The sequence below is a fragment of the Balaenoptera acutorostrata genome, chromosome 17 (genome assembly GCF_949987535.1).
Source record: "Balaenoptera acutorostrata chromosome 17, mBalAcu1.1, whole genome shotgun sequence".
In the NCBI taxonomy this organism is placed as follows: domain Eukaryota; kingdom Metazoa; phylum Chordata; class Mammalia; order Artiodactyla; family Balaenopteridae; genus Balaenoptera; species Balaenoptera acutorostrata.
Window position 1 is genome coordinate 74,270,627 of NC_080080.1, and position 23,546 is coordinate 74,294,172.

Below are 23,546 nucleotides of genomic sequence, written 5' to 3' on the forward strand. Positions count from 1 at the left end.
CTTCTGGCTTGCAGAGTTTCTGCTGAGAAGTCAGCTGTTAACCTTATGGGGATTCCCTTGTATGTTTTTTGCTGTTTTTCCCTTATTGCTTTTAATATATTTTCTTTTTATTTAACTTTTGATAGTTTGATTAATATGTGTCTTGGTGTGTTTCTCCTTGGATTTATCCTGTATGGGACTCTCTGTGCTTCCTGGACTTGATTGACTATTTCCTTTACCATATTAGGGAAGTTTTCAACTATAATCTCTTCAGATATTTTCTCAGTCCCTTTCTTTTTCTCTTCTTCTTCTGGGGCCCTTATAATTCAAATGTTGGTGCATTTAATATTGTCCCAGAGGTCTCTGAGCCTGTCCTCAATTCTTTTCATTCTTTTTTCTTTATTCTGCTCTGCAGTAGTTATTTCCACTATTTTATCTTCCAGGTCACTTATCCGTTCTTCTGCCTCAGTTATTCTGCTATTGATTCCTTCTAGAGAATTTTTAATTTCATTTATTGTGTTGTTCATCATTGTTTGTTTGGTCTTTAGTTCTTCTAGATCCTTGTTAAATGTTTCTTGTATTTTCTTCATTCTATTTCCAAGATTTTGGATCATCTTTACTATCATTACTCTGAATTCTTTTTCAGGTAGACTGCCTATTTCCTCTTCATTTGTTTGGTCTGGTGGGTTTTCAGTTTGCTCCTTCATCTGCTGTGTATTTCTCTGTCTTCTCATTTTGCTTAACTTAACTGCATTTGGGGTCTCCTTTTCGCAGGCTGCAGGTTCGTAGTTCCTGTTGTTTTTGGTGTCTGCCCCCAGTGGCTAAGGTTGGTTCAGTAGGTTGTTTAGGCTTCCTGGTGGAGGGGACTGGTGCCTGTGTTCTGGTGGATGAGGCTGGATCTTGTCTTTCTGGTGGGCAGGACTACGTCCGGTGGTGTGTTTTGGGGTGTCTGTGACCTTATTATGATTTTAGGCAACCTCTCTGCTGATGGGTGGGGTTGTGTTCCTGTCTTGCTAGTTGATTGGCACGGGGTGTCCAGCACTGTAGCTTGCTGGTCATTGAGTAGAGCTGGGTCTTAGCGTCGAGATGGAGATCTCTGGGAGAGCTTTCCCCGTTTGATATTACATGGGGCCGGGAGGTCTCTGGTGGACCAATGTCCTGAACTCGGCTTTCCACCCAAGAGGCTCAGGCCTGCCACCCGCCCTGAGCACCAAGAACCCGTCAGCTACATGGCTCAGAAGAAAAGGGAGAAAAAAAAATAAGGAAAGAAAACATAAAATAAATAAAGTTATTAAAATAAAAAATATTAAAAAAAATTAAAAAGTAATTTAAAAAAAGAAAAGAAAGAAAGAAAGAAGAGAGCAACCAAACCAGTAAACAAATCCACCAACGATAACAAGCAGTAAAAGCTATACTAAAAAAACCCCCCCAAAAACGGACAGATGGAACCTTAGGAGAAATGGTAAAAGCAAAGCTATACAGACAAAATCACACAAAGAAGCATACACATACACACTCACAAAAAGAGAAAAAGGAAAAAATATATATATAAAAAAAGGGAAGAGAGCAACCAAATCAGTAAACAAATCTATCAATGATAATAAACTCTAAGTACTAAACTAAGATAAACATAAAACCAGAAGCAAATTAGATGCAGAAAGCAAACCCCAAGTCTACAGTTGCTGCCAAAGTCCACTGCCTCAATTTGGGGATGATTCATTGTCTACTTAGGTATTCCACAGACGCAGGGTACATCAAGTTGATTGTGGAGCTTTAATCCACTGCTCCTGAGGCTGCTGGGAGAGATTTCCCTTTCTCGTCTTTGTTCGCACAGCTCCCAGGGTTCAGCTTTGGATCTGGCCCCACCTCTGCATGTAGGTCTCCTGAGGGTGTCTTAGACAGGACGGGGTTAAAGGAGCAGCTGATTCGGGGCCTGTGGCTCACTCAGGCTGGGGGGAGGGAGGGGTATGGATGCGGGGCGAGCCTGCGGTGGCAGAGGCCAGCGTGACGTTGCACCAGCCTGAGGCGCGCTGTGCGTTCTCCCGGGGAAGTTGTCCCTGGATCACGGGACCCTGGTGGTGGCGGGCTGCACAGGCTCCCGGGAGCGGAGGTGTCTATAGTGACCTGTGCTTGCACTCAGGTTTCTTGGTGGCTGCAGCAGCAGCCTTAGCGTCCCATGCCCGTCTCTGGGGTCCGCGCTGATCGCTGCGGCTCGCGCCCGTCTCTGGAGCTCGTTTAGGCGGCCCTCTGAATCTCGTCTCCTCACGCATCCTGAAACAATGGTCTCTTGCCTCTTAGGCAGGTCCAGACTTTTTCCCGGACTCCCTCCTGGCTAGCTGTGGTGCACTAGCCCCCTTCAGGCTGTGTTCACGCCGCCAACCCCAGTCCTCTCCCTGCGATCTGACCGAAGCCCGAGCCTCAGCTCCCAGCCCCCACCCGCCCCGGCGGGTGAGCAGACAAGCCTCTCGGGCTGGTGAGTGCTGGTTGGCACCGACCTTCTGTTCAGGAATCTCTCCGCTTTGCCCTCCGCACACCTGTGGCTGCGCTCTCCTCTGTGGCTCTGAAGCTTCCCCCCTGCCACCCCCCATCTCTGCCAGTGATGAGGTTTCCTAGTGTGTGGATACTTTTCCTCCTTCACAGCTCCCTCCCAGAGGGGCAGGTCCCATCCCTAATCTTTTGTCTCTGTTTTTTCTTTTGTTTTTTTTGCCCTACCCAGTCTCATGGGGAGTTTCTTGCCTTTTGGGAAGTCTGAGGTCTTCTGTCAGCGTCAGCGTTCAGTAGGTGTTTGGGAGGAGTTGTTCCACATGTAGATGTATTTCTGATGTATTTGTGAGGAGGAAGGTGATCTCCGCATCTTACTCCTCCGCCATCTTGAAGGTCCCCCCGCCAATCTGAGGAAATTTTATGAAAATAATTTACCTGCCCTTTCCTCTTGTTGTTTTTTGGCCGGAGGCATTTCTCACTGATTGTGCAAACATTAATATTTAAAGGAACAGAATTCTGTATTTGAGATTAAGTTGTTTTTTAGCTAAGCAATTACACACAATGACTCAAGTAATATTGTAATAAGCAATACTTATTAAATAAGTGATACTTATTTTTGTTTTACTCTTTTTTGCAGATGACGTCACCTACCAAGAGTATGATGAGCAAGGTCTGAAAATGCTTCTTGACCTTAAGATACCTACTTGTTTTAAAATCTACTCAGAGTTTGACTATGAAGTATGGAGAGTGGTATTTTAGCTATAAATATTATACCATAACTTAAAACATCCAAATGAATGGGTAGTTCTCAAAGAGTTTACTTGGGGAGATTGTCTACCTATTCCAGTGGTTCTGCCATTGCCTAAATTGTTTCTTAAATTCTTTGCAAGGTGCCTTAGGAAGCAGTTACAAATTATTCAAGAAAACACATCTCATTCCTTTATGGTCATAGCTCTCCTTTAATGAAAAATAAGTCCCATGCTTGAAAGACTACTTTGGTTAGATTTTAACTACTCTAGCTGCTTCTGCAGATTAATTTTACTTAAATAAAGATGACTGATCTGCCAGCATGGAGAAAGGTGTAGCAGAACTTCATTCTGGGCTTCAAGGCAGCATAAAGAAAATAGTTCTGGCATCAGATTCTGATTTAGACAGTTATAGTTCCTCTTGTTGCCCCAGCACTTCTCATGCTGTTTTATTAAACTCCGTGAAGTAGATTATGTTTTCACTACTTCCCAGATGAAAGAAGTAGGGTTCAGAGAATGTAAGTAATTTTGCATAAGTCCACATGACTAAGAAATGATAAAATACCAGTGGTGGATCGTTTTTATTCTAATATCTTCAAAGATGACTCTGTAGAAGGAAAGAAGCCCATTGGATGTAACTGTCTATGAAACAAGAAGGATGAAGAAATGTGTAATGCTTGAGTCAGATATGGAGGACTTCCTATGTGCTGGATGGTTTTAGGGCTTGACATTCAGTTATGAATAATATAGAGTCTCTACTTCCAAAAAATTTGTGGTCTCATGTTAGCTGGTGAATCTCAAGTGAAGAAAATTAGGAAGGGCTGCATGTAGATCTAACATGCTGATTTATTAATCATGTGATTTTAAGATTTTAGACCCTACCAAGATCACCATCCACAGTGGCTCTTCCTAATGGGATATGAAGGATCCCATTGGAAGAATCCTGCAGTCTATCTCTAGGGACTAATTTTTTTTTATAACAAATTAAATAACTTGGCCACTATAATTGAATTTAGATTCTTTTTTTCAATTTTGAATTTGAAGGAGAAAATAGGAACTTGGAATTTAGAAGTTGCACGTAGATGTGGGATTTGAGATAGCTTTCTAATTTCTGCCAGTCACTGTGGTGTTTTTCTAAATATGCTGGAAAGAACATGTTTGGAATGCAAGTTGCAGACTAGATATAGAGAATTTTAAAATCAAATTTGCAAGAAGTGTAAAATTAGATAAAATGCTAAAAAAGATGTTGTGAAAGTAAAGATATTTTCGTAGGAAGAATGTCATAATAAATATAATTTAAAATGTTAACAGGGTAAAAATATGACCTGACGGGTCATCAAGTTTTGATGAGATACTTTGAATTACCTTGTTATAGAACATAAACTTTTTCAAATCAAATAGATCTAAGAGGACAAAGGATTATTCTTCATTATGTGCTACAAAGATACCTTTGTGCAGTTCAGGAACCCAGACAGGGAAACCAAGTGACCAAATATATATATATTATATACACACATATATATATTATATATATATATATACACACACATACACACACACACACACACACACACACACATACATATATATATATAAAGCTGTAAGTCGGGTGAAAGAAAACCATTTTTCAGTCAGAGAACAGAATATATTCTGTATTAAACGTTCCAAATTCTAGGACCTGGAAAACATAAAGCTTGTTAAGGCTGTAGAGGGAACCAGCTTTCCACATAAAAAATGTCCTGGAAAGCATTAAGCCTATATTGGAAACACCTGGCAAATGACAGTACAGTCTTACCACCTAATTGATTTATTTATTCATACACTACATATACTACATATGTATCACGTAGCCTGTGTCCAAAACGTAGGACACTGGGGCAGTTCCAGTGAAGAACACACATGGCTTATATTCTCATGGACTGTGTATTTTAGCAGCAGGGTAGAAATTATACAAATCATTTTAGTTTAGTATTCAGTTACAATTACATTAAGTACTGGTACGCGTGAGTATAGTGTACAACAAGAGTATAAAGTGGCCCTACCTAGTTTGTGGACCAGGGAAGGCTGAAGTATGAGCTGAAGAGTAGAACAGTTGACAAGGCCAGGGGAAAGGATGCTGGAGCGTAGAATGAAGCTGCTGATGGGAAGATGTGTCTGGAGTGCTGAGCATGAGAGAGACTGGGGCTGAGATTGTGAGATGGTCCGGGTCCAGAGGTCAAGGACGTTCACCTTCACCTTGGAACACTGTTCTAGGGCAGTGCGTTTTGTAAGGATTGATCTGTCTAAAACGTAGCAAATAGATTGGAGAGACAAGAGTAGATGTGGGGAGGGAATTCCTTGGTGGTCCAATGGTTAGGATTCCGCACTTCCACTGCAGGGAAGCTAAGAATTCCGCAAGCTGCGCCACGTGGCTAAAAAGAAAAAAAAAAAGAGTAGCTGTGGGGAGACCAGTTAGGTTACTGCAGTTTTCCAAACTTGATCTTCGCTGAGTCACATCTCTGCCAAACGAGGCATCAGAGGAGATGAGTTTCAAGAAAGGGGTGTTCAGCCGTGTCCTGGGCTGCTGAGGACCCACCCAAGTGAGCACTGAAGACCTGCCTTGGATCTCGTGCTACGGAGGCCTCACCGGTAACCTTGGCAAGAACTGTTTGCAGTGGACAGAAGTTGGACAGAGCTGATAGTGGTTTAAACCAGGGTGGTGGCAGCGAAGGTGAGTGGAAGTGGACAAAGCTGAGAAGTAGAAGATAAGGTTGGCGGGGATGGATGTGCAGGTGTAGCTGGGGAGAGAGAGCAAGGTGTCGGGAACCACGTCCACAGTTGCGCTTATGCACCCAGTGGATGGGGTGCTTTTTCCGAAGACGGTGAGACTGGAAAACAGGCTTCGGGCCAGAAGGTCACGAGTGCGGTCTGTACGTCCTGATAGTGCCTGCTGAGCCATCCAAGGGGAGATACCAAGTTAGCCGATGGATGGTGTTTGGATCTCAGAAGTCTATTCGTAGTTGAGTTCGAGAATCGTCAGAATATGCATTGTGATTGAAGCCAAAGGCTGCGATCATTTAAGGAGAGAGGAGAGAGCAGGAATAGAGGAGGATCTATGGCTGGACTTTGACGAAAAGCAACATCTAATGCCTGGTAAGAAAAAGGTGATGTGATGAAGGTTGAGAAGGAGAAAGGAAAGAATCAAAGGAGAGTATGGTCACATTGGAGTCCAAGGACAAGAGTGCTTGTAAAGGAAGGAGCTGCTAGGAGACCTGATCCAGTAAAGGCAGGAAGTGTCCACTGGGTTAAATGAGTGCTCGTGAGAGGTCTTAGGGGAGCATTTTCAGGGATGTGATCAGGGCCGGAAGACAGACTGGAGTGGGTTGAGGAGAAGAAGTGAGGAGACAGCATGTGCAAATGACTCTGAAGAAATTAGATTGTGAAATGGAGGAAGGAGAGGGCGGGGAGAACCTATGATGGAGAAGAATCTGAAAAAGAATACACACACACATATATGTATAACTGAATCACTTTGCTATCCATCTGAAACATTGTAAATCAACTATACTTCAATAAAAAATAAAGGACATACTAAATAAATAAGTGAATAAAATTAAAATAACAAACAGAAAAGACTTGTTTATTTGTTTTTCAGTTGATAGACTTGAGCATATTAAATGCAGGCACCGTTCAGGGTGACAGAGTGAGCAAACATTCACTGCTCCTTTGTCTTCCAAATGCCACCAAAATGATAGAAAATGATCTGTTAAAAATTGTCCCTTGCTCTACCCTAGCACTAGTAATAATATCTGAAACACAGTAGATGTTCAGATTTTTTTCTTTATTAAATGAACAGGGAGAATATATTTGTAACCGTGCTAGAAAAACAACACAGTTTGCTCTTAGGGTAGCAGAAATTTTCAGGCATTTTGGAAGGTGGAAAAATAGGTATCAGGCTGACTAGGAAAGCAATGAGCCAGCCAGGCATGAGGGGAGACCGCAGCCGAGACGAGGGCCTCCTTTGCAGTGGAGCAGAGAGAGGTGAGCCTGGGCCGTGGTCAAGGTAGTGGATTAAGACCTGCCCGCAGAACCCTCTCTCTCAGGGACTGGAGGCAGGGCCGTTTGCCCCAGGTGAAAGATCTGAGCATTGCTCCCTAAGCAAAGTAGAGAATCTGCCTGGTAAAAACTTGGACCCAGCGTGATAAGTGGGTTGAGCCACAGGTAACTCAGAGCCTCCACTACAGTCACGAAGCAAATAAAAAAATGAAATTCAGTATCACCCCGGGGTTAACAAATTACTGAATCCAGGTAAAAAGTGACTGGGGAGGAACTTTAATTTTCCCCATTTTACAAGAAGGAAGCATATATAATTGCTCCTCTGGCTAAAAGTGGCCGCCCTGCAATTTGAATCCAGGCCTGTTTTACTCCAGACCGAACTCTTCCCGGCTCTACTCTGTAACCTGCCGCTTCCCAGTGACTGAGACCCAGAGGTTCAAGGATAAATTAGACATTGAACCATACAGCAAATGTTGTGTTTTAATGGGAGTTATACGGTGCTAAAGGATTATTTTTTCTGTGTATTTTGCAGCGTTTGAGCCATCGGAAAATGAAGGGACAGAAACTTCAGGTAAGGTATTTGTCTAAGCAGATGTTTCCTGCAAGTCAGCTCCCCTTGTATTTGTGAAAATGAATATAGCTTGTGGAACAAAGCCTCCATAGCACAAGGAGATCAACTCAATGCTTTGGGACCACCTAGAGGGGTGGGATAGGGAGGGTGGGAGGGAGGCTCACAAGGGAGGGGATATGGGGATATATGTATACATATAGCTGATTCACTTTATTATACAGCAGAAACTAACACAACATTGTAAAGCATTTATACTCCAATAAAGATGTGGAAAAAAAAAGATAGATTTAGTCAGAAATACAAGACATTCTCAAGTCACCAAGGAAGTAATTGGATCATGTTGTTATGTTTATTCCCTGTTTATGGTGTAAGTTTTATGTCAGCAGGGATAATACCAGCCTATTAATGTATTCTTTGAATATAATTTAGAAATTAAAGTTGATATTCTGGTGAGTGTCTCTATAAGAAGCCCCAATCTAAAAAGAGCCAAATTTAGGTCTCTGAGTGGATATGTTCATTTAAGGACCTAGTGAAGATGAGTTAATGTAAGACATGTTTGCTTTTTTTTAGATAATGCTGTAGATGACTCAAACACAATTTTAGAAGGTAAGTTAATTTTATAGGCATGGTTTTACTTTTTATATTAAAATTATGTTCATTTCTTCAACAAGCACTTATTGCACACTTACTATTTGCTGTCTTTATAGTGCTCAGGGGCTAGGAGGGCAAGAGCGAATAAGAGAGTTGGAATTCTGTTTTCACTGCGGCTGGAACTCTAGTGGCCAAAGAGATGATGAAGCAATTAAAGATTATGAGAAGTGCAGTGATGGAGATAAAACCAGGATCGTATAGTAGAAAGTAACTTGTTAGGGTGAGGAGGGCCACCCTAAATAGGAGGAGGTGGTCTTGTGAGAAGGAGTTATCCATGGGCAGAGGTGGGTTGAAATGGTAGGAGTGTAAATTGATACAGCCACTATGGAAAACAGTGTGGAGGTTCCTTAAAAAACTAAAACTAGAACTACCATATGACCCAGCAATCCCACTACTGGGCATATACCCTGAGAAAACCATAATTCAAAAAGAGACATGAACCACGATGTTCATAGTTGCGTCCTTTACATTGTTACTCAGCTGGAAAAAACTTCTTTTGAAACTGAAGGATTTGTTTCAGAAAAATAAAACTTGTTACATATATTACATAGTGGTGCTTCGACACGACTTAGATTTCTGTAGTTCATAACAGTTTGCAAAGCTCGTTCCCATATACTGTTTCCATTGTTTCTCACCATAGACACTGAAGAGGAGGCGGGGCAAATAGCATTGTACTTACTTTACAAATGAAGGGCTGAAAGCCTGAGGTGAGGTCAGGTGGCTGCCGGGGTTCCAGCTAGAGTGGCCGGGCTGGTCTTCAACCCAGCGTTGGGGCCGGCAGTTGACCCTGGAGTCTGTGTGCTCACAAGGAACATGTCATGGGGAATTTTGCTCATGAGATTAATCTTAGAATTCATTTATGAGCCACTAATTGTCAGTTTTCAGATTAAATGTTACTGCTTCTGAGCTTGGTTAGACAGAGTACAGTCAACTGAATTGGAGAAGGTGGGGAGGGGGAAGGGGAGAGGAGGAGAGGGGATGCTAGAACTGCCCTCATTGTCCACTTAGCTGCTGGGAGAGACCCCAGCACAGGAGCTGTGGGCCGCTCTGTCTAAGCTGATCATCCACGGAGCAGGCTGGATGGCACTCAGGTTTTCTCCCACCTCCTATTACTCAGTTCTCTATGGAAAATATAACTGAGTCTGTTATTTTATTCAATTAGAATTAGAAAATGGAAACTCAGAATCCCTAGAAAGAACTTCATCCAACCCACCCCACATATACTGTTATATATAGAAGAACTAACCTCACAATATGCAACTTGGCTTTGCCTTTTTTGTATTAGAAATAGTTTTTCTGAAACCATTTCCTCTAAGATCAGGAACAAGACAAGGTTGTCCACTCTCACCACTATTATTCAACATAGTTTTGGAAGTTTTAGCCACAGCAATCAGAGAAGAAAAAGAAATAAAAGGAATCCAAATCGGAAAAGAAGAAGTAAAGCTGTCACTGTTTGCAGATGACATGATACTATACATAGAGAATCCTAAAGATGCTACCAGAAATCGACTAGAGCTAATCAATGAGTTTAGTAAAGTAGCAGGATACAAAATTAATGCACAGAAATCTCTTGCATTCCTATACACTAATGGTGAAAAATCTGAAAGAGAAATTAAGGAAACACTCTCTTTTACCATTGCAACAAAAAGAATAAAATACCTGGGAATAAACCTACCTAAGGAGACAAAAGACCTGTATGCAGAAAACTATAAGACACTGATGAAAGAAAATAAAGATGATACAAACAGATGGAGAGATATACCACGTTCTTGGATTGGAAGAATCAAAATTGTGAAAATGATTATAGTACCCAAAGCCATCTACAGATTCAGTGCAATCCATATTAAACTACCAATGGCATTTTTCACAGAACTAGAACAAAAAATTTCACAATTTGTATGGAAACACAAAAGACCCCGAATAGCCAAAGCAATCTTGAGAAAGAAAAACAGAGCTGGAGGAATCAGGCTCCCTAACTTCAGACTGTACTACAAAGCTACAGTAATCAAGACAGTATGGTACTGGCACAAAAACAGAAATATAGATCAGTGGAACAGGATAGAAAGCCCAGAGATAAACCCACGCACATATGGTCACCTTATCATTGATAAAGGAGGCAAGAATAGACAATGGAGAAAAGACAGCCCCTTCAATTGGTGGTGCTGGGAAAACTGGACAGCTACATGTAAAAGAATGAAATTAGAACACGCCCTAACACCATACACAAAAATAAACTCAAAATGGATTAAAGACCTAAATGTTAAGACCAGACACTATAAAACTCTTAGAGGAAAATATAGGCAGAACACTCTATGACATAAATCACAGCAAGATCCTTTTTGACCCACCTCCTAGAGAAATGGAAATAAAAACAAAAATAAACAAATGGGACCTAATGAAACTTAAAAGCTTTTGCACAGCAAAGGAAACCATAAACAAGACGAAAAGACAACCCTCTCAATGGGAGAAAATATTTGCAAATGAAGCAACTGACAAAGGATTAATCCCCCAAATATACAAGCAGCTCAATATCAAAAACACAAAGAACCCAAACCAAAAATGGGCAGAAGACTTAAATAGACATTTCTCCAAAGAAGATATACAGATTGCCAACAAACACATGAAAGGATGCTCAACATCACTAATCATTAGAGAAATGCAAATCAAAACTACAATGAGGTTTCACCTCACACCAGTCAGAATGGCCATCATGAAAAAATCAACAAACAATAAATGCTGGAGAGGGTGTGGAGAAAAGGGAACCCTCTTGCACTGTTGGTGGGAATGTAAATTGATACAGCCACTATGGAGAACAGTATGGAGGTTCCTTAAAAAACTAAAAATAGAACTACCATATGACCCAGCAGTCCTACTACTGGGCATATACCCTGAGAAAACCATAATTCAAAAAGAGTCATGTACCACAATGTTCATTGCAGCTCTATTTACAATCACCAGGATATGGAAGCAACCTAAGTGTCCATCGACAGATGAATGGATAAAGAAGATGTGGCACATATATACAATGGAATATTACTCAGCCATAAAAAGAAATGAAATTGAGCTGTTTGTAGTGAGGTGGATGGACCTAGAGTCTGTCATACGGAGTGAAGTCAGAAAGAGAAAAACAAATACCATATTCTAACACATATATATGGAATCTAAAAAAAAAAAAAAACGGTTCTGAAGAACCTAGGGGCAGGACGGGAATAAAGATGCAGACGTAGAAAATGGACTTGAGGGCATGGGGAGGGGGAAGGGTAAGCTGGGACAAAGTGAGAGAGTGGCATGGACATATATACACTACCAAATGTAAAACAGATAGCTAGTGGGAAGCAGCCGCATAGCACAGGGAGATCAGCTTGGTGCTTTGTGACCACCTAGAGGGGTGGGATAGGGAGGGTGGGAGGGAGACGCAAGAGGGAGGAGATATGGGCATATATGTATATGTATAGCTGATTCACTTTGTTATAAAGCAGAAACTAACACACCATTGTAAAGCAATTATACTCCAATAAAAATGTTAAAAAAAAATCATTAGGGATGAACTGAAAAAAGAAGATACAGTTTTTTCCTAAGCCTTTTGATCCGCCAGTAGAGGGCGTAACAGAGGCTGCTCAGGGAATTCCTTCTGCTGGGCAGTGGGGCTCTGGATTGTGCGCCTCTGGCCCCACCTGCAGTTTCTATGTTCCTGCGGCACTTGAGTGGACAGAGAGAGGAGACTCGTCATCTCCACTTGCCCACCAAACTTCTCGTCCCTTGTCTTCCCCCATCTTGGCTGGTTGCATCAATAAGTACTCGGGTTCCCAAACCAGCAGTGTGGGTGTTGTCTCCTCTCCCCCTCTCTCTATAGCTAATCCCAAGTCCTGTTGAATAGTCTACTTAAACATTTCTCAAAGTCATTCTTTCTTCTGAAGCTCTAGTGATCTAGTTCAGCCTCATCATCTTCCTGGACAATGGCAGTAGCCTTTTAGCTAGTCTTCTTAACTCCGTGCTTGTCCCCTTCAAATCCATCTTTCACAGTGTCACTAGGATGATCTCTTCAGAAGTACACATCTGGCTATGTCAGGCCTGTGCTTAAACCCTTCTGTGTCAGTAAGGTTACTTTCTGCTGCAGGTAACAGAAAACTGAATTTGAATTGGCTTAAGCAGTAAAGAAATGGGACAGATCATTTGGGGCCTTGGAGGACCTAGTAAGGAATTTGGATTTTTTTCTAAGTACAGTGAGAATCTATGGAAATACTTGTGAGATATGACATAATCTGATTTATGTTTTGAAAAATTTCTTGTACTCTTAGAGAATGGATTGGATGGAGCGAGAAGGGAAGCAGGGACCACCCTGTTAGGAAATTACTGTGTCCTAATCCAGAGAAGGGATCATGGTGGCCTGGAGGAAGACCATGAAGTGGAAATGGAGGGGAAAGTTTTAAACTTGGAATGTATTTTAGAATTACAACTGATGGAACTTTCTGATGGTTGTGAAGTAAAGAGGAATAAAGGGGGCTTTTGGTTTGATTTAAATAACTGTTGGATGTTAGGGCTGTTTACTGAGAAGAAATGATTTTCTTTCCTGGTTTAGGGAAGAAAATCAAGGATTCCATATTAGGTATTTTATGTTCAGGAATTATGTGAGATACCCAGGTGGAGGTGTCAAGTAGGGAGTTGAATATGCCAATCGGAGCTAGATGGGTGAGATCTGAGATGGATAGGAATGCTTGGGAGCCATCACCATGGAGATGGTGTCCATTCCATGGAAATAGATAAGATCATTTTGGAGGTGAGTGCAGAGGGAGTAGACCAGCAGTTCCAGGACTGAGCTCTAAGGAATCCCAACATTGTGAGGTTTGAGGGAGCATGCATAGCCAGTGAGACAGGAGCAAACCAGTAGGGAAGGATGGGAAAGAGCAAAAGGAAGGAAGGAGTGTGCTCTGTGCTGCTGCCGTTGGAATTCCAGGGCTTGCGAAGCACCGATTGCATTTGGCAACGTGGAGAATGCCGGTGATCTTAGCAAAAGCTATTTGAGTAAATTGATGGGAGTCAAAGCCATACTGAGGTGGGTTTACAAAGTCCTGGAGTAAGACAAAGTAGGCTGTATCAATAGGCAAAACTTACAGGTTGTGCTAATATAACATTATTTCTTTTAGAAAATTCTCGTTATATCATTACCAAAATACATTTCAGATAAGTTTGTTAAATGTACATTTTTTCAGAATAAATTTGGATGAAAATTTATCACAATAATAATGTCTCTCTTAGTATAACATCAGGGATGAAAATAACAACGGATGTGGTTAATACTTTATGATGCATACAAGTTTTTCAAATATACCTAAAATGACAAAAGTGAAAGAAATTCTGAGAAAAATATTGGTCAGGTTGGTAAAGTGCTAACATGTCTCTAGATTATTAAGAACCAAATAAATAGGCAAACCATTAACAAGCCAGTCACAACACAGAAAGCTAGTAAACATTCATGGTACTGCCACTAGAAGAAGGAAGTCTTCCAGAAGCTTAACAGGGTTCAGGGAGAATATGTGTGATATTTTTCTGTTTCCTTTTTACTTTTATCTAAAATATTTCCAACTGTTTTGAGCATGTATCATTCCTAAAAGTAGAAGCAAAATAATGCAAGAAGAAAAATGATTAAAATAGCTGCATAAATATTTTGAGTTTTAGAAAACGCTAATAAAAATTCCTCCTTTTGACCAAAGCCTGTTACAAATCTTGAGCAAAGGGAAAGCAGATACAATCTTACCTCTCGATTAGGGTAATGTTACAGGGGTTGTTAGGGATGAAGATGTAAACATGTGATATAATTTTATAGAGTGAATCAGGTCAGTATATCATTATACTGTTGAGTGGTGAGGCTTACAGTTTCTTTAGTTGTAAGTAGGTTGAAGTAGGCAAGGAAGAAGACTAGATGTTAAAATTCATATCCACATTTCTGGCTAGTTTTAGAATATGTTACCTTGAGTATTATTTTTCAAAAGCAAGTTTATTAAAGATAGTGATACATTTTTAAGATTCGTTTCAATTTAACTTTTTGTGCCATTAACAAGAAACGAGATGCTTTAAATGTCTTTCCTCAGCTTTCTTATCAAGTCTGATGCAAAATTGTGGTGAAAACTTAGGTTTTAGTTCATATCTCCTTTGCCAGACTGTGAGTTTTGAGGTCAGTCAGTTAGGCAGATAATGTTTTAAAGCCTGTAGTTCAGGACAGTTGAGAAATACACAACATTTTATGAAGTTATAGCTAATTCTTCTTTGTTGGAATGGTGGAGAAACCTAATGTTTTATGATAATTGCAGTTGAACACCTAAAAAGTCTGTAAAAATGATCACTGTAACTTAAAGATCAGTGGTCTGTATTTTAAACACTGGTCAGCAATCTGTAATGCAGTGTTTTATGATTTATGATTTATTTATTATTTATTTTAGAGGTGCACGTGCCCCCTGCAGAGGAACAGCGAGAAGTACCACCAGGTATGGCATTTTGTCAGATGTATTGCTTTTTCCTTTTTTGTTTAATTTAAAAGATGCTGCTGATACACTAGATGGAATGATTCTATGAAGAGTAGAATTCCCGAGAGAGGAGGATTAATTATACCTAAATTTAAAAAGAAAATGTTCTGTGTTTTCGTCAGTTGAGCCAAAGTAATGGGAAATAGACATCAGACTGAGTCTAGTACATATTTGTTGAGCTAGAATTTGAGGAGTATTCATGATCAAAGTACTGTATGATTTTTGCCATTATAGATGTTGATAGTAGTGGAAGTTAGGGAAGCTTTTTTTTTTCCTTTTTTTTGATTGACAGGCTATTTGATGGAGGATGTGGAATCAGACTTGCCTTCAGATAAAAGTTTAATAGTGCTTAAATTAGTGACATTGGTCCTCCTCCTCCCTCTGTCTTCCCCGAGAACACCCTTGTGCCCCGCGTGACCCAGGCAGTCCTTCCTGCCAGCCCACTGTGCTACACCCATCCCTCTGCGTTTTCCTCCCTTCCCCCGCATGTCCCTTTCATCATCAGTGAGTTTAAACTCATCATCAATGAGTTCAACCAAGGCCTGTGCTTTCAAATGCGTTTAAGAGGTGACATTAACCATACCTGCAATCGGAAATTAACATAGAAACCTCTTGCTTTCAAAGTGGGCAAAAAAATGTTTCATTAGGAGAGGATTTTCCAACACCTCTTTCCCAAATGTATTTCTTCTTGTTTCTGTGTTTTATTTCCATTTGTTTTCTTTCTGTGTCATTTATTGGTTCAATTTTTACTCACATTTTTCACATTATGCTTAATGTGAATTTTGTAGCGATGATGTACATTCGTATTACTGATTTTGGTAGAAATAATTGTGCCTTCCAAAATTTATTGAAATACTAAATTTCAAGAGGAGAAAAACCTTTTATAATCAAAGAGTATTTTTAGTTACACCACAGCTCATATTTGCTTATTTAACAGTTGGGATGTTTTAGATTTTGATAGTTGTTGTATGTTGTATATTTAGAATATATACAAATACTAAAGGAACTGCATTGTTGGTATTGTGATATGAATGAGAAAAGAAATCCATGGAGAAATTGATCTTTTACAAGATGACTGCTGGGCATATATGTATATTTTGTGTTTAGGAAAGATGCACAGAGCAAGGAAGGTTGATGTTTCTGTCCTGCTTTTGTAATTTCCTCTTTGTTGTTGAGCAATGCTTCACAGAGTGCCTTGTTTCTAACCTGAGGATGCAGGGCAGGTTACTGAATTTGCATTTTGATTACTATCCATTCCTCTAAAGAAAATTGTTTTATAAGTATTCCTAAAAATAACGAGTTTCTACAACACTGACTTTTTTCTAGTTATAGTTGATATTTTTTAAATATTTATCTGACTTGAATGAAGGTATGAAACGTAATATTATTTTCTGACCAGAAAGTTCTGTGCTTCTACTTTGGTGATTTATAAATGAAGCCCAAGAATTTCCTTGGAACATAAATACAAAATACTAAGTGGTTGGGGGTCTGGAATAAGGTGCTTTTTTTGATGAGATGTTTAACAGCTGAAGTAAATGAAAATGAAGATTTGATTCATATGCATACTTCCTGACACATAATGAGCTCCCAGTAAATGGTGGCTGTGGCTCTTATTGTTTAGTAATTAATTAGCCTGATCTTTGAGGTGGATCAAGAGAAGCTAAATTCTGAAAGACCTGGTCCAGGAGTTGTAACCTGTCAGTTGTAATGCATTTGTCTTACATTCTGGTGTCATAAAAATTTGAGTGATGCACCGCACGGCTGTAGTTTGACCTTTACCAAAGAGGATATGAGGCGGAGAGTCAGCAATAATTATTTGTAATGATTGCACTGGGTTTGCTTATTTCCTATTATCTTCTTAGTCTTACTTTATATTACATTTTTTAAATTATTCAATCTTACAAAAGAATAATATTCATAAATCAGTCTCTATTTTGTACAGTAAGGTGACTGCTTTTGCAACAGTGTTGAACTGTGTGATGCAGGAACTGAGGAAACAATTGTGGGACCCATTTCCTTACTACCTTTCAATCTTTAAAATTTCTTATTCAGTGGAAAATGCAAACTGAGGCCCTCTGCAAAATGCTGGATATCGGTTTTTCCTGGCCCTCAGAATCTAACTGATGATTACTTTGCCTTCCCCGATCTTTCTAAGAATTCTAAGATTTCTAAGATTGTTGTACAATCTTTTTTTTTTTTTTTAATGTTTTATTTATTTATTTTTATGGCTGTGTTGGGTCCTCGTTTCTGTGCGAGGGCTTTCTCCAGTTGCGGCAAGTGGGGGCCAGTCTTCATCGCGGTGCGCGGGCCTCTCACTATCGCGGCCTCTCTTGTTGCGGAGCACAGGCTCCAGACGCGCAGGCTCAGTAGTTGTGGCTCACGGGCCTAGTTGCTCCGCGGCATGTGGGATCCTCCCAGACCAGGGCTCGAACCCGCGTCCCCCGCAATGGCAGGCAGACTCTCAACCACTGCGCCACCAGGGAAGCCCCTACAATCTTAATATTGCGCATTAAAGTTCATAATAACATACTTATTGTTGTGATAATCCCATGGGGTGGGAATTGTCTTAATTTACTATTGTATCTAGCCGCCTACCAGGAGACAGTGCTAACTTCTATTAAGCATTATGTATGTCATGCTCTTCTAGACACACACATGAATTAACTCCCTTAGTAAATATTTCCAGTAGCCCAAGAGGTAGACATGCTGTTATCTCCATTTTACAGATGAGAAAACTGAGGCACAGCAAGGCAGAGGAACCTGTCTGACGTCTCAGAGCTGACAAGTGGGAGAGCTGAGTTCGATTCTTGCATTTTGGCTCCAGAGTTCACACACTCAGCTTCTGTGCTCTAGAGGATTTCACATAAATGAAGGCCTAAAAGCTGATGCGTTTTTTTTTTTTTTTTTAATTTTTATTTATTATTTATTTATTATGTTTATTTTTGGCTGTGTTGGGTCTTCGTTTTTGTGTGAGGGCTTTCTCCAGTTGCAGCGAGTGGGGGCCACTCTTCATCGCGGCGCGCGGGCCTGTCACTATCGCGGCCTCTCTTGTTGCGGAGCAGAGGCTCCAGACGCTCAGGCTCAGTAGTTGTGGCTCACGGGCCCAGTTGCTCCGCGGCATGCGGGATCTTCCCAGACCAGGGCTCGAACCCGTGTCCCCTGCATTGGCAGGCAGATTCTCAACCACTGCGCCACCAGGGAAGCCCCAGCTGATGCGTTTTGAGAGCCGTTTTGATGTGATAAAAGCAGAGATATTGTATTCTTTGGCATCTTTTTCTTAACATGCATTAGCACTTCACTTAAGACTCAGAAATGTTGAAGATTAATTATGATTCATTGTGGAAAAGTTAGTTGTCCAATAATTTAAACTTTGCCATCTTTTGTTTATATTTATAAATTTATCAGTGCTTTGCTAGCATACTTTTGGCAAGGATGTAAAAAGCCAATCCTAAGAACTGATCATTCTGATATTAGAAGTCAATCATTTTGAATACCGTGTTTTTTTAAAAAATTGATTTTGGAACCTCTGCTCCTTTAGTGGGTTTTCACCTTTGTCCTCAAAGTCATATTTTTACTTGAAATCATACAGCATATTTCTAGCAATATGACAGCATAAACATACATAGCACAAATTGAATGGCTTATGAAGGAATCGCTTAGGAAATTAAATTTCCTGCCAAGCAATACTTTAAGGCCATTTGACTAACTGGTTCCTTTAACAATTTTTCTGTCACGGCACGCCAGAAAAAAAACTTAACACTTACGTCTTGTGATGATAATCATGCTGTTTGAAATGAAGATATGTGAGCATCTGTGTTTCTGGGTAGGTCTCCTTGCTCTTGTCTCTCTGAAAATGGAGGTAACATTTGTAACTCATCTCACGTTTGAATATTCTAGCAGGGGTGATGGTTTCACTCCGTTGCATCTGTCCAGAGCTGTCACTCATGACTCCCCTGTCACCCAGCATTTTCTAACACTGACCAGTGACTAGTAAGACGCACAACCAGCTTTAGGCTGTCAGCACTAGAGGGCTTAGCTTATGGTAGTAAGTGCCTAATACGCATATCATTGTTAGTGATTTGATCATTCATCTATTCGAGAAATACATATCAAGCAACTCCTACGGTACAGGCTCTGCCCCGGACAGTGAAGACACACAGTGAACAATACAGTCCCTGTCTTGTAGCGGTTCACAGACCTGTGGGTGTACAGCTGGGGGTAACAACCAGTACGGCGTCATTAGCTTCTCAGAGTGGTACACAGGGCAGTGCCCGGAGGAGGGGGAACTAACCCGACTTTGGGGCCCGGAGTGCAAGCGTGCGGCAAGGCCTCCCACGTGTGGTCGTGCTGGAGCGGAGCCTCGAGGAGCTGCTGGAAGTGAAGGAGCTGGCACGTTGGGGGTGGGCACGGCAAGTGCTTGCAGCACAAAGACCAAGGTGGCGTGCCAGGTACAGGTGTAAGAAGACAGTGTGGATGGGCAGGCGGCGCTTCTCGGAGGATCCCATAAACGATGTTTGAGAATTTGAACGTGAGCCTGAAAGTGCAGGGAAGCAGCAGAAAAACTCCAAGCCGAGGAGTCGTATGATCAGATCCACATTTGAACAGAGGAGTCCCGTGAGGAGGTGGAGACCAGTCGGGGGGCAGATGTGTTCATCTAAGCAGAAGTGATGGGACCTGGAACTGGTGGCAGGGATGCAGAGCAGGGATGGATTTCACGGACCTGGGAGCCGTGGAGGTAATTTGGTGGGAAGAGGGGCTGGTTGAGGGGGAAGAGTCGAGCTTGATTCCTGTGCTTCTGGCTTAAATGGATGAATGATGGAACCTTAATGGAGATACAGAAGGCAGGAGGAACAGAGGGTAGCAGAGACCAGTGGCCTGAATTTGGAGATGCTGCGTTTGCAGCTTGGTGGACTACTTCTGAGTGGAGACTTCTTCAAATATGTAGGGGCATAATTTGAGTCATTCAAAACTGTAACTGAGCTTTAACGTTTTTTGCCTTGTTACCAGCACTCGTACTTTGAATAAGTTCCCATGGTCTCCAGGATTTTTGATTGCACAGGTTGCAGAAATGCTTATCCCTCACACTCCAGCTAATGGTTGAATTCTAAGAGAACCTAAGGTCAAACGCATCTTTTAAAACTTTCTGTTGAGGTGTAATTTACACACAGGGAGGTGCTCACATGCTGAGGGTACAGTTTGATGGACTTGTACGTGTGATACATTCTTGTACCCACTACGCAGAGTTCTTCCACCCCTGGAGGTCTCTCCCTCTCCCCTCCCCCAGTAACGCGCCCACAGAAGGTAACTACTGTTCTGACCTGTGTCATCATAGATTGATCTGCCCGCCTTTGAATTTGATTGCATAGAACCGCAAGTTAACACGCACATACATATATACACTTTTTTTGTGCCTGTTTTCTGTTGCTCATCTTTATGACTGTGAGTTTCATCCACTTTGATATTTATAGTTATTGGTTTTATCACTGCTATTTACTGTAATATTCCATTTAAAAATTCCTTTTTATGTTTATGGCTGCAGGGACTATTTCTAGTTTGGGGCTATTATGAAGAAAGCGGCCATGAATATTCTTATACATGTCTTTTGGTAGACAAACATTCATTTCTGTTGGATGTACAAAAGTATACATATAATTTCCAGTTACTTCTCATTAGCACCAAATAATTCTGCTTATATAAAAATTTCTGGTTACACACACACACGTATGCACACATGTAGACAGATACATAGGGAAGGAAGGAAGGGAGGGAGGGAGGAAGGAAGGATGGATCACAATCCAGCTTTAGAAATTGTATCAAAATTTGACTGGGCCTTTATGTGCAGAAACTCCTTTTTTACTCTAATTGTAACATAGATCCAATGCTGTGGTAGTAAAATAAATCAGACACTAGAGTTCGGAATAAGAAAATATTTGTTGAAAGTTGGACAGAATGAATTTTACTTCTTTTAAAATAGTGTATACTTTTTTTACCAACCACTTATATCTTCAGTAACATTAAAATTGATATAAGATTATTAAAGTAATATATTTTAACTGCAACTTACAGTATCCTGTTGCCCCTTGAAACTCGTTCCTATATTTGTGTTTCAAATGCCATACTAGGTTCCCTCCCCATTGCATTTCTTTTTTTTTTTTTAATTAATTCATTATTTATTTATTTTTGGCTGTGTTGGGTCTTCGTTTCTGTGCGTCGGCTTTCTCTAGTTGCGGCGAGCGGGGGCCACTCTTCATCGCGGTGCGCGGGCCTCTCACTGTCGCGGCCTCTCTTGTTGCGGAGCACAGGCTCCAGACGCACAGGCTCAGTAGTTGTGGCTCACGGGCCCGGTTGCTCCGCGGCATGTGGATCTTCCCAGACCAGGGCTCGAACCCGTGTCCCCTGCCTTGGCAGGCAGAGTCTCAACCACTGCACCACCAGGGAAGCCCTGCATTTCTTTTTAATACAGTGAAAACATTGATGGGAGAAATTTAATGCTTGTATTTCTCAAAAGACTGACATTTTAAAATTCAGTTGTAATTCTCAGATGCTCTAGAGAACCTCTAATTTTCCTTAGCTTTGCAGTGAAAGTAGTAGGAACTACTTTCATAGTAGTAGGTGCCCCAGGGACTGCTCCAGGTAGTGAATCGTTCTGTTTCCCTGTTGCTGTTAAAAACAACAACAATCCAAAAAAGAAAAAAAGCATTTACTTCTGTTGGTGGGTTTTTTAAAAGTAGAGTAAAAATGAAGCAGTTTCACAGTCTATGTCTAGTTGGTCCTTTAATTTAGATTTCCCCTTATTTTTGCAGATACTTAAAGCTTCAGAAAGGCTGCCCTTACCACCACAGGAGGACCAGTTTACCCATACGCTGCAAAAGATGGCTGGGATAGATCTTGTGAAGTAATTTCTGAGCAGACCAAGATCTTTGGGAATGAACACTAAAGATGTTTTGAATGAACCATAGTCCACTGGCATTTTAGTGTATTTTTTTTTAGAAACAAAAATCACATGTGATGTTAACATTCCTGCATGTCCTTTTCTGATAGCCTTAGTGGATCCATTGGATTTCTTTTCTTTTTCCTTTTGTGACACAGCTTTTAGTCTTACCTGCATTTATGTGTTTTTCAGACAGTAGTTAATAATCGTATTGATGATGTAGCAGCAATTGTCATGGCAGGGTTTTAATATCTCTTATCCGTAATTAACACTAACTGTGTAGGGCTGACTTGTATACACTGTGTGAAACATGATTTAAAACCACTAAGAGTGTCTTAAAAACACTGATGGGGTCATTATTAGCTGTGAAGATTTGCGTTGTATATATCTGCAGCGATACCTTTATAAAAAATTGCTACATTAGCTTCGAGTATTCAGGGTAAAACTCAACATTTGAGATTCCTGTAGCTTTTAGCTTGTTAATTAGAAAAATTATAAATTTCAATAAAAGTTTAAATTATCATGGTTAATTTATTTTTCAAAATAAGGGGGGAAAATTATTGTTAGGACGCAGGGGAAAGGAATGGCCTGTTACGTCATGCAAAAATGCTTTTCCACACCTCGGAGTGATTGTAGAATAGCTGTAGTCCCGTGAGTATTTGTTTAAATTTTAGAAAGTCTCTTATCAATTACTGGTGCATAAGGTAAAGGTTGTTCTGCCTTTGGCTGGTTAAGTAACGCCCGTACAACGCTGAAGCCCGCTCCGTGTATAAAAGTCCACAGGGCCTCTGGCTTGGTGATGTAGGGTGTGTGAAAAGTGCTCACAAGCCAGAGGCCCGCTGCTGTTTGACAGTGTTTGAGCCTTTTCCTTTCCACGCTGAAGCATTTCTTCTATTTTTAGTGTGAGTAATTTGTGACTCAGAGATAGCTGCCGTGATGAAAATACTCATTTGTTAGAAAAAAAAAGGTAGCTACACCCTCATTTTGAAAGGACCCTGAGCTATAAAAAAAAAAAACTCTAAGAAGTGGTTTCATTTATGTGTCCAGGGAGCTCTTGATCATGTTCACATTGTTTTAAGATAAAGTGACATTTTTTCTGCTTTTAGGGTTAAAATCAAAGAGATTTTATATTTTTATCATTAGAGGTCATCGGTACAATGTAGTAAGTTATGCTGAACCGTAGTGTAGTGAAACCCAAAGTAATATGTTAGTAAAGAAGCAATAATTTTCTAAAGCTGTGATCTGGGTAATACAGAGTTGCTACTCAAAAATCTCATAAAGCTCTTACTCCGTATGGTGAATTATAGAACACTACTTTTTATAAAGCCATATTTTTTTAGGGAAACTTAGGAGTGACATAGAACTGATAAATGCGTAGAATAAATTTTGCTGGATTTTTGTATATAATCATCTCTAGAACTCTGGACATTGAGGATTCATTATGCTGTGGTCGACTTCACATACTTTCTAATTCCAAATATCTCAATGAATGAGCCTTGTCTTCACAGATGTATGCCAAGCTGGGCAACATCAATGGATTTTCTGAAAATAATGTAATCATCTTCTGTCGAATGTTATTTGAGTGCAATAAAATGCAGAATTCTTCTCTACATTGTCATTATTTTGAA

At 40.6% G+C, this 23,546-nt stretch overlaps 1 protein-coding gene across 5 annotated transcripts in view; it reads left to right on the forward strand.

Moving 5' to 3' along the window:
• ASPH (aspartate beta-hydroxylase) overlaps positions 1-23,546 on the forward strand; it is a 268,977-nt gene that overhangs the window by 81,915 nt on the left and 163,516 nt on the right. For all 5 annotated transcript variants that reach the window (XM_057532092.1, XM_057532093.1, XM_057532090.1 and 2 more), the window contains 4 exons: positions 3,101-3,133; positions 7,777-7,815; positions 8,386-8,421; positions 14,904-14,948. In XM_057532092.1, the coding sequence (XP_057388075.1) occupies positions 3,101-3,133; positions 7,777-7,815; positions 8,386-8,421; positions 14,904-14,948 (153 nt within the window). The remainder of the gene's footprint in view (positions 1-3,100; positions 3,134-7,776; positions 7,816-8,385; positions 8,422-14,903; positions 14,949-23,546) is intronic.